The following is an 11,868-nucleotide window of genomic DNA, read 5'->3' on the forward strand; positions in this document are numbered from 1 at the left end:
GCATTCTCAGCTGAGTAAACTAACAGAGCTTTAAAGTACTTCTCGTCTCACTCAGAGGTTTTTCTATGGGAGATGTAGGATGATTTGGGCTGAAATGTAGTGGAACCCATGTACTGAGACAGAGAAAGGACTGTTGTGGCTGTGCAGCTGGGACCGGAAGGAACAAGGGAAAAGCATGCTCCCAGAGCAAATATTTGAGTGGAAAAGGGTTTTTTTTTGTTGTGAGCATGAGGTGCCCATGCTTTATTTATTTGAGAAGCTCTGCACTCACAGTGGGCAGAACTAGTTGGAAATAATTAAAGGCATTGCTAGGAATGGCTTAGGGTCACAGCCTGCTATAGGAGTAATACTTCATTGCCAGAATTTTGTTGCCTGTTGCCTTGAAATATAAGAGCTAAGATTTTGACAAACAGCTCTTCTTGGGATGGAAAATTCAAAAGCACATATTCCTTTGGCATGTGTATGTAATCTGCCAAGGCAGAGCTGAAAATGAGAAAAACATGTCCACAGAATTTTAAGAAAACATGAAGAGTAATGGCTCTAGTCCCTCTCAGCTAGACATTTTAGTGACACTTTAATTCTACTCATTCTCCCTTGCAGAAAAATATTTTCTGAGCCTTGAAAACCAAGGTGCAGCCATACACTGCAGCCATATGAGGACATTATCTCAGTTTGCATCTCTACTGGTCGGAGCAACTTCCAGGAACAACTGGAGATGTAAAGTGACTCTCTGTAAAAAGTGAGGGTGACACTTGAAGTGAACCAGTGGGAAATAAAGAATGATGCCACTGAAAATGAACAGGACGATGTAGAGGATCTCAATTTGGGGTTGATCAATGATGGGAGCTAACACCAGGTACACAGCTGCCATCAGCACGATCATGGGGATGATAATTGGGACCTGTGAAAGCAAAACATCAGTGTAAAGACTCATAATCCTGGACCACTGTGGGTCTTAACAACCCTGAAACTTCTGCAGAAGGCTTTTTAGATGAAACCCTCCTGCAACCTGAGGTATTACCTAGAAATCCCAATGAATCCAGACATCCTGTTTCTCAGCCCAGCCCCACTCCAGAGTTGAACATCCCTGCAAGAGCTACACCACCACCACACATCCCAACCCCTGGTCTTCCCTGCACTCCTAGACCTGGAGATGCAAACTACTGTTTTTAGTTCCAGGTCTGTTCTTGCTCCCCCTACTACCCTGCATCTAAAAGCTGAGCTGTAGACAAAACACACAGAAACGTGTACAGATCACATAACTGAACCTTAGCACCCTTGGGCAAAAAGGTTTACTCATGTTTTGACAGGTGGACAAGCAGTCTCAGAGGCTATTTCTGTAAGTCTGGTCAGAAAATTTAAATTTGAAGCCATCCTTCCTCAAAGGCTAGTGAATGCACAAGACAAAATTATTTCACAGCAAGGTGAAAAACTGAACATTCAAGCTGAGCTTTTCCATTTTTACATTTGTGCTTTTTGACCAACACAAGGGCACTGATACAAACCAAAGGAAATGTTGTGAGAGCATGGAGAAGACGTGCCGTTGGCTTTGTCTGCCTTAGTGGGATGCTCTATTCTGCTCCCTCCCCTCTGTGTTCTAACACTTTTGGCAAAATGCTAATAAAAATAATCGTTTTCAAGCCAAGGGAAATCTTTCCCTTAAATATAAACCTGCAACACGCATACAGATTCTGCAGGACATCAGCCATTACATTGTCAGTTGACCCAGAACCCTCAGACATGAGCTGCTTCTAGTTAAGGAAAGAGGCCATCAACCCAAAGCCTGCAGCAGGCTGACATCCTCACAGGACTGGCCTGAAGGACCATGGGATCTTTATACAGTGTATGAAACACTATTGCAGAAACAGAACTTTTTTTCCTTAAATCTCATTCAGCCACGAGGTTGGGTGAATGTCCTCATCCAGCATCCTAATTTCAGGACAGAGCCACAGAAGCCAGTGACTGAAAGACTTAACAGAGCACTGCTCTTCTCCTTCGCGCTAAGCCCCATAGGACACTCAATAGTGCTTTGCACAGCCTGGCAGTGTCAGCCTGTCTTCTATCTCCTGGAGGAACCCCATGAAAACCAGGATGTTCCTTCAGCTTGTCTCAGAGAAAACTCACTGTCCTGCATTCAGGGTCTCATGGGTCCCCTGTTCCTGGGATCTTTTCTGTAAAAATATTTCCCTCAGTCACCGAGGAAGCACTGCAGCTCAACTCACTCAGGGCACCAGGGAGAAGAACAGGTAACTCCTCCTTTCCGTCTACTTCCCTGTTTTGTGGGGAACAAACCTGTGCCCTGGCCATCTCAAAGAACTTGGGGCATTCTGGCTGAGTTTTTTGTCCTCTGCAAGGTTCTTACACCTGGGCTACCCTCTGAGGAGCTCTGAGAGCATAAACAGGTGACTGCATTTTTGGTCAGAATATCCTTCATTTTCCTCTTAAATCTTTTAGAAAAGAAAGAGGATATGGTAGACATATTTTCCACAGTGAGGCAGTGAAGCAGTGCATTGTTAGCTTATGAAGACAGGGAATTCAACCTTGACTTATGCCTGTATATTCACATTATCTTACCCCTCATTGACTTTGCTGAGACAAAACATGAAATTAAAAAAGGAAGGACAATCACACTAAAAGCAACCAGCCCCAGTTCTTGCTCTTTCCTCATAATTATCTCTTAATCATTTGGGCAATATAGGAAAAGGGTTTGAGGGTTTTATGTTATTACATCACCTTGTAAGAACCTGACAGTTCTGGCTTCTTGATTTTTAAATACAGGAGACCAGAAATAGTCATGCCATAGAAAATCCATGCCATAAAGCTGGAAGAAAAAGAAAATAAAGGAAAAAAACACAGCATTACATTTGGGGTGAGATCATCCAGGAATGCCAGGCCTGCCTTGCAGATCCCAGATGTTCATATCTCCAATTAAAAAGGACACTATTGATATAAATTGAGTAGTTCTTCCATTCATTCCTTTCCAGCACAATCAACGAGAACTTTAGAATGATCTGAATATTATAGACTCATTTCAGTACAAGAATGAATCACATCCAGTTAAGTATATAGTGACAGAAGCATTCATGCATTGCAAAGATGATGGTTCCTAAGCTCTCTCTTTTCTTTCTTCCCCCACTCCCCTCCACAGTATTCTTCAGAAAGCAATAGCCCAGGCTCAGGAAAAAAAAACAACCCAACAACCAACTTCTAAAACAATGTCAAAAACCAGGAGGACAGGGCACGCAAACAGAAATGCTACAAATACATACCTGAAAAAGTTCACGATACTGGTGAAGCTTCCTGATATTATCATTATTAAAGACACAGTAGATGTAAACAGCAGAGCAGGGGAGGGCGTGAGGCATCGCACATGAGCCATAGACAGAATGTTTGGCTGAAAGCCAAAGCAAAACAATATATCATCATATCACATACGCAGAGATCCTTACTCACCCCCATCAGCTACTGGTGGGACATCTGACTGCAGCCAGAGCTACTCTTAATCATCAAAAAAACATAATATAAAAGCAATTTAACTCCAAGGAATGTAAACATAGAAACCTCCCTCAAGGATATTTTTATTGTGTCTCACTGATTTCATAACACATATGCTTGGTTTAGGCAAGCAAGATGAGGTTTTCACACTACTAGTCGAACAAAGGTTGAGTCAAATCAGAGCTTTCCCGACCATCATCAGGACCTTGTGCATGATCCCACTTTTCTGTCCTCTGTCACATCTCTCTGAGACATGACTTCTCTTGAGCTGACTGGAAAGTGAGACAAGGAATATTCCTGAAACATTTATGCAACTAACCACAAAGCAAACCAGGATTTGTCCAGAACATGGAGAGAATTATTAACCTCATTATTGTTTGGTTCATTGGAAAGTTTCATGAGAAAGACTTCTTTTGATTTTTATTTTCTTTTTTTGTTATTTCCAACCAAAATATAATGCAAGGACTTCTGTTAGAGCTGAGTGTCTGCGAAATGGCATAAGCATTCAGCTCTTAGTCTGGTATGGTCAGATTCAGACCATCTGTGAACTGCTTAGCACTGAGCTTGCCACAATACAGCAGACACTGTCATCAGTAAAAGAGGCTGTAGAACCAGTAACCACCAAAACCAGTAACCACCGAAAGCAGTAACTACCAATCCAGTCATCTCCACCAACCTGGTCATTCATATACATAAGAGATTCCCTCCTATGTACAAGGAGTGGAGCTGGGCAGGGTGGTACCCTTCACACCTGAGAGCAGAAGTGCCAGATGATGTGGGGAGGAAGGACCAAAGAAGCAGGAAGGTCCAGGAGGAACACAACATGCCTGCTCAAAAGAGAGGGGGGCAAGCACTGAAAGGGAGAATTGTGGGGAGGTGTGGGAGTCCGTACCGGCAGGTGGAGTGGGGCAGTGGCCTCAGCGGCTTTTGTGCTCAGGTACCAGCAACTGGGCAGGCTGAATGTCTGAGCCCAGCTGCTGGAGGGTCCCACGTTGTGTATATGTTTTTATATATATATATTTTATTTTTTTTTTTCCCCCTAACAGACCCCTGATCAGCCAGAGAGGGAACAAGATAAGGCCCTTCATGCTGTTTGTGCTAATGTTCGTGTGAGCACTGAGTGTGTCTGCATTTGTAGATCTGTGTGGCCTGCTGCCTGTATATGTATATATACATATGTATACCTATGTATGTGTGTATATATATGTTGTATATTTGTGTGCCTATTAGGAATACATGCTGAACTTACCAGTTGGGCCAGGGAGCATGGAGCTGCAGCAGCCTGACCGCTGCTGAGCTACCAGATTTGGTCCCACCTAACAAAACCAATTCAAAACCCCAGCCAAGGGAGATGTAAGGTTCAGTGTCACCTTGGAACTGCTATGAAGCCTGAAGAGCAGAGATATCCTATGCTCTATCTGAACTGGACTGCCCCATGGGAAGGCTGGAACACGTCTGAGACCAGCTTGCATAGTCAGTACTGCATGCAAAGGCAGCTTGCCAGTGCAGGACTCCCTTCCCGGTGCGTGCAAGGGTGTCTTACACCACAAAAGCACAGCCAGGTTTCCCCTCACTGGAAGGTGCATTGGCTAGGTCACCCCAGAGCCTGTGTAGGGTGCTCCAATACAGCACTATTTCATCTTCTTCATTTCAAAGCTGTTCTTAAAAATCAGGCTAGATGTAATTATGTATCTTTCTGAAATGACATAGCTGAAGAAGAAAGTCAGGAGACAACATCTATATTACATGTGATAAAGATGGTGAAGAAAGTCTTTGAGCAAGAAACAAACCACTGAAGAGCTATCACTCTACTTGTTGAACATACACGGTGTTTTCCTCTCTGCTTTAGTGTCACAAGAAGGTAAAGTTGATCAAAGCAAGCCAGACCCCTTTTTTTTTGTCCTTACCATATGGCCTTCCCTTGCAGCAATGTAGCACACACGGCCTCCGCTAAAGAACGTGCCGTTGGATGAACCAAACGTAGACAGTGCCACCGACAGGGAGATGAGCCATGCCCAGCTGCCCAGGACTTTGTCCCTGAGGTGAGAAAGAGTTCAGAGCATAACATCCAGCTCACAGATATATCAAATACCCATTGTTGAACCAGACAGGTTTCTTCCCTCCATTATTCTCACTGAAATTTTTTCCAAAGCCTTGCTAATGATTTAAAGCCTTCTTCCATTTCCCATAATGTTGAGTCACTGGTAACTTTGTCTTGTCCAGAAAAGGCAGCTTTTCTTCCTGCCTGGTGTATATATACCTACATACGTCTACATTGCAATGGCATACAAAGCTGCCAAAACAGGCAAAACCCCCTTTTTGTGTACAAATTCTGTGGTGTGAATCCTGGAGATACTGCTATTACAGACAACAATATTAGCTTGGAAATTGCAGAAAAGCTGTTCCCACCAGATCTGAAGAAATATCTTGCACTATAACCTCTTCCCTGATATCCATAAGAATTTAACCCTTTAATCCCATATGTATGTATTTCTGCTACTCTGAATCAGGCTTAAACCAAAGCAATTGTTAGAATTCCAGAATTCCAGAAGTTTGGTTCTACATGTTCAGATATTTATGACTTGTTTTCTCCATAACAGAAGAAGTAGCAGGGTTACAAATAGAATTCAAGGTAAATATTTAGAAGACACGATAATCTTCTCATCTAAAAGTAAAGCTTGTCTTCCAGAATGAAGCAGCAGGAAGAATATGGTATTTGGGGTAATTATCACATACGTGTACACACACATACACAAACAAACAAACTGTTCATCTAATTGGCAAAAATCCAAAATTCAAAAGTTTTTTTGAACATTTATATTTCCTTCTGAATTGTATGTCTTTAAGCCATATGTACTCTTTTTTAATATCACTTAAATGTTCAAAAATCAAGAGTTCGGCTTCCCAAAATCATGGCAGAAGCTTATCTACCAGAATAATTTTTAAAATGTAGTTTGGAAGCTTATTATCTGAGTTATGGTCCTTCAGTTATTAATCTATTTGCAATAACCAGAATGAAAACTTTTCCCTTATTCAAAATTATGGAAACTGATCATCTCCTATGATCATTGAGACCCCATAACCACAAGATCTCAAGGGAAAACAACATATATCATAAAATTAGTAGTAAAATCTTTAGAAATTGTGTATTTTTCATTTATGAGATTGGTGCTTTGGTGTTTGGACCCTGAAAATTAACTACAGGAGCTACTGTGAGTAACCTCGTACAAGCAAACTGAGATCTGCAGTTGCTGTTAAATCACTGGCATCAGAGAAACACTGGGGAGTCTTTAATGAGCTCCTTTCGTGGGTGCACCTCTCACCACAGAACAATGTTTCTCTCTGGCAGTTTTCTTATTATATGGGGGATAAATGTGTTTAAATGCGATATGTCCTTCTCTGGCTTCTTTATACTCATCCCATCCTTTATTAATGACCTGAATAGCTGCATTTCTTGCTCATGAACCACAGCCATTACACCCTCCTCAGCCTGTGGCTATCTTACCTGTCCTCCAGGCTTTTTAGTGCCCAGCTTTCTGGTTGCTAGTTCAGTGTTTCTTCCTGAATTGCTCTCTTGGGGTGAAAAGGTTAATCAGGCAGGAAAAGAAGATGTGTTAAAAAGGAGGAAGCTCACAAATAACTTGTTAAGCAGGAATGATGGGAAAGGAAGTGCAGAGAAAGTTCATGACACCGCAGCTTAGTGAGGCTTTGTAACCTGTTCAAACAAAGCACTAGACCTTTAAAAGCTCCTACTTATAGTGACATGAAAGGTTACTAGAGAACACATCTAGCAAGAACTCAGTCAGATCTTCAAACTGGAGGTTTTGTGAAATGCATACAGAAGCAAAGCCAACTGCTGACTTTTTAGGAAGAGGATGAGCAGCAACATAATCTCTGGATATACTGTGTCCTCATTTCTGCCAGATGACTCATTTGCAGCTATCATGGATACTGTGACTTTGGAAATATTTAGACTAAGGCTGGATGTTCTGGTGGAAGATCAGCTGGTTGGAAGTTGATGGTGCCTACATCTCTCATGACAGTCTCTCCCTTCTCTTCCTAAAATCCTTGTCTTGCACAGAGCCTGTTTAATATCACCAAACACTTCAGGTTGGTGGAAATACAAATCGTTTCTCTGCAACTCTGGAAAAGCACAAGCCAACATAAAGATACAATTACCACAGGCTACCCAACTCACATATAACACTTCTCCTTCTCAAAGGTATTGTAGAGATCATTATCCATTTTTCCATTTTCCATTTCCTCACAGATGGAGAAACTGAACCAAAAGACTCTGGTCTGCTCTAATTTCCAGGTGCTGAGTGGACAGGATTCACCCACTTGGTTCCTGTCTCACTCCTAAACCACTCCCTCCACATTAGTGGGGCATCATGTTGTATTGTCCTCTCCGCTCTGCTGGAAATATCTAAAATGTGGGGTACCTCCCACTGCCCCAGTCTTGATATGCACCCTCATTGCATCCTCAAAGTCTGTGGGGAGATGCTTCTGGTGTGCACTTCAACCCCTCTTTATGGCCACTTTCCATGGGGAAAAACACAACCTAGAGGGGAGCCAGAGGCTCCCAGTGGGAATGAATGGGAATGGGGAGTAAGAGGTGTGCTGCACAGCACCCCATCTTGGCAGCCTCGGTGCACCATGGAGACCATGGGCCAGACAGGGCCAGTCAGCCTTGACCTTTGGTAGGGGGGGGGCTATACACTGCCCTGAGGGTGACAGGGCAGAGACTGGCAGCATGCTTCCCTGTGACATGGCCTGACCAATGCAGCGATGGCTGCCATTCCCACTGGGAATAGCATCTACATCTCCTGAAACTCGGGAGAGAACGCCCATTGCACTAGGCTGCCTTGGCTGTATTGCCCCACGCAGAGCTCACCCCCAAGTGATGGCCACAGCTCCTGAAGACAGCAGTTCAGATGGAGTCATGGCTGCTAAGTAGCTCACGTTTACCAGCAAATACAGGCATGTAACCAAAGGAATGGCAATCATCACAGCTCTGGGAAGGGTCACCTGGAAAACGGATGACAAGAGTGTTAGGTGCAGCACATTTATGCTTGCACTGGGCTTTTTTTGTTTGTTTTGTCTTTGCCATCACTCACATGTCTCATTCAAACTCCTTCGCTCACTAAGCTTTTCTGCAGAACAAGACTTAGATCCAGATTCACAAGGCAATTTTTACACCAGTCTCCAAAAGATGTCAGGCAAACAGTGAAGTGGTACATTTCAAAAGTTAGTCTTTAAAAAAGATAAAGAAAACCAAACCCCAATTCTTATTCAAAAAGATTTTGTTTTATAGCTGTCCAAGATGTCTGTTGCATACTTCTTGATTACTTCAGTATTGATGTATTTGTTACTAGTGTATTATGTCTCCTGGTGTGCTGCATCTTCCCATGAACATCCCACTGACATGGATGAAGTACCAGTGTGTGTTGCATCCCATTTAATGCCTCTGCAGGCTAAAACAAAGCAGGGCAGCACAAAGGAGATTTGTTCTTCGAAAGAATTATTCTTTTCCTAGTGACAGGATGCTATCTTGGGACACCACAGATCATTTTAAGGCCCAATAAAATCAACAAACACTACCTTATGCAGCTGAAAAGACCTGAAGAAAACCTACTAATAGGGTGATCATAGAGCAACCGTATACATCTAAAAACCTGAAATATCAATTATTGCATTCCCCATTTGCACCATAGGACAAGATATAGCAATTCTGTATGTTGTTGCCCCCACTCCACAAGGGTCTGTGTATCAGTGCTCTTGGTCCTGTGGGAGAGTTCCCACATGATCCTAGGATCTTTGCTGCCATTTAGGTTAATATTTAACTGTGTATTTTAATTTAATCTGTAAAATCTTGTGTGCTGCACTGGTAGAAAGCACACTCTATACACTCTGCACTCACAAAGTTCTTTCTAAAAAGGGGTTGTTCACTGCTGTAGTGTCCAATTTGTGAAAAGACGTAATATGGCACAGAGAGGGCTGATGCTTAAAGACAAGGGTCATTCAGAGAGTTATATTCTCTCTCGAGTGAGGCTTGGCTTGCTCTGAATTTCCCCCTTCATGCAACGAGGAGAGAGAAGTGCTTTTTTGAAGCATACATTATGGATCAAGTCTTTTAGGGAAAATGTGGTGTTAAGAAACCTTTCTGGATTATAGCAGTGAGTGCTTTTCTGCATTAATCTAGTTATCTACAGTGAGATCCTCTAAACACTAAGACAGAACTTCATCCCCAAAGCATTTAAGTGCTGCCTAATAGCTTTCTTCCAGGCAATGGAGTCTTTCAGTGCTTTCTTATAGGTAGGCTGTTATTTTAGTTAGAGACTAATTTTTATCCTTTCTGGACACATCCATAGGTGTCTTGCCCCAGAAGACAGAACAAGCCAGGAGGAAAGCTCAGAAGTCTTTCCTCAATGCTCTAATCACTTGATTACCCCTCTTAACACAATCATAGATAGAATCAAACATATTAACAGCAGGATTAAGTAAAACCCAGAACACTCACACACCTCAGACTTCTTCAGTTCCTCAGTTACATAGTTCAGGTTGTTCCACCCATCGTATGACCAGAGTCCCTGGTAAAATGCCACTCCAACTGCCCCGATACCTGCAGTTGTGTTTTGAAAAGCATTCTGAAAACTCTGAGTTTGTCCCTTGGCAAGCAGGACCAATCCACCCACCACAATCACCAACAAAGCCAAGATTTTGGCAGCTGTAAAAATGTTCATAATAGATGTCGCCAGCCTCACGTTGAGACAGTTGATGATAGTTAAAAACAGGATGCAGGCAGCAGCTGTACATTTGACGACAACCTGTGGAGATGAGCATCCTGGATAGAACGGTGCAATGGCATAATCAGCAAAGCTCAGACAGACAGCTGCCAAACCAGCTGGTCTCACCAGGATAACAGAAGTGTAGGCGAAAAGAAAAGCAGGAAAAGGACCAAAAATCCTCAAGATGTAAATATATTCTCCTCCAGACTCTTTAATTATGGTTCCAAGCTCAGCGTATGACAAGGCTCCAAACATGGCCAGGAGACCACATGCTGCCCAGATAAGCAGGCTGCTTGCAGGGCTTCCCATATGATGTAGTACCCACTCAGGGGACATAAAGATCCCTGAGCCTATCATGGTGCCTGCAATTAATGACACTCCGCTAATCAGACCAACTTCTTGCTTCAGTCTTAATTTCTCCTTCCCTTCACTCAGATTTATTGACAGATGAGGTGAATCTGTTGTCTTCCTTTTCCTCATTGTGGAAATGTTAGGAGATGTTAGCAGCTAACATGGAATAAGACTGAGGCATTTGAGTAAGGACTATCTCAGGCTTTTAAGGTTAAGTTAATAATTACAAAAGCCACACTGAACACTGTCAAATAAACTTACCTTCTGTGTTTTGCATACTTTCATTACCCGTCTTACCTCGATAATTTATCATGGTTCAGATCCTGCCGAGACTGGTTGTCTTTGAATCTCAATGGCAAGCAACAGGAATCGATAGCATTCAGCACCACCTCAGAATCACTCAGCACCTTACTGGACTCTGTCCCTGTTAATCTCTCCTTTAAGTTACGCTTCAAAGGGCATCTGAAATAAGGAGTAGATAAGAAAACCCCCATGCAAATCTGTACTTTATTCTTTGATTAAAAGTCAGTGCTCAAGCACTTGCATTAGTGCTCAGTCATATTTTTATTCACCACTATAAAGTGATCAGACAACCAAGCCTGTCACCCAACATGCTATGGCTTTGCTCACTGAGGAACATTTCCAGTGTCTTAATCAAAGAGATGTTCTGCTAAAAACAGTCCAGAGACCATTTTTCTGCATAATAGAAGGGGGCAATTCTGGCTTTTTCAAATTTTAGAAAGTGCAGGAGAAGAGTACATTTGGAAATGCAACTGACTCCTACTTAGATATCTAATACGTAAAATTTCAGACTTTGGGGAGGGTTCTGCTATAAATCTGAATATTGTTACAGTGCATGAGGGTGTATTTTGTGATCTGTGACATGTACAAAAAGTATTGAGCAGAAGGGAATTTCCATAGGGATGGATTCCTTTGAACTTAAACTAAACTTTACTGACTGCAACGGTAAAGGAGAGTTCTGTCCTTGGTGGTCTCTTGCAGACTTCTCTTGCGATAAGTACCAGAAAACAGGATTGAAACCTTCCTCAGCCCTTCATGGAAGCAGCAGACCTTGAATCTTGAAAACTATCTGTCCTCCTCAATCATTTGAGCTAAAAAAATGCATTAATATAAACAAGTATTTTTATTGTTTGTCTAAAAATTCCTTCTATTCTAAATAATTTAGATTTCTCTTTACTTGCTTTTTTTTTCTTCTTCTTTTTTTTTTTTTTTT

The 11,868-nt window shown here is 42.3% G+C and overlaps 1 protein-coding gene across 1 annotated transcript; it reads right to left on the reverse strand.

Moving 5' to 3' along the window:
* Nucleotides 1-667: 667 nt before the first annotated feature.
* Nucleotides 668-11,727, reverse strand: LOC113478517 (b(0,+)-type amino acid transporter 1-like). The gene is made up of 7 exons (XM_026845800.1): nt 11,614-11,727; nt 10,020-10,769; nt 8,390-8,523; nt 5,403-5,532; nt 3,270-3,394; nt 2,734-2,821; nt 668-901 (listed from the first exon to the last, which is right to left on the reverse strand). The coding sequence occupies exons 2-7, from the start codon at nt 10,761-10,763 to the stop codon at nt 668-670; spliced, it is 1,455 nt and encodes a 484-aa protein (XP_026701601.1). The 5' UTR covers nt 10,764-10,769; nt 11,614-11,727.
* Between the last annotated feature and the right edge of the window lie 141 nt (nt 11,728-11,868).

The sequence above is a fragment of the Athene cunicularia genome, assembly GCF_003259725.1.
Source record: "Athene cunicularia isolate RWA chromosome 3 unlocalized genomic scaffold, athCun1 chr3_part1, whole genome shotgun sequence".
Taxonomy (NCBI): Eukaryota; Metazoa; Chordata; class Aves; order Strigiformes; family Strigidae; genus Athene; species Athene cunicularia.

Excerpts from the sequence above, each read along its gene's own strand:
- LOC113478517 (XM_026845800.1), bottom strand. The coding sequence starts at position 10,763 with ATGAGGAAAAGGAAGACAACAGATTCACCTCATCTGTCAATAAATCTG. Across the intron at positions 5,533-8,389 it reads GCTGTGGCCATCACTTGGGG|GGACAAAGTCCTGGGCAGCT; the intron begins GTGAGCTCTGCG and ends TTCTCACCTCAG. Across the intron at positions 902-2,733 it reads AACTGTCAGGTTCTTACAAG|GTCCCAATTATCATCCCCAT; the intron begins GTGATGTAATAA and ends TTGCTTTCACAG.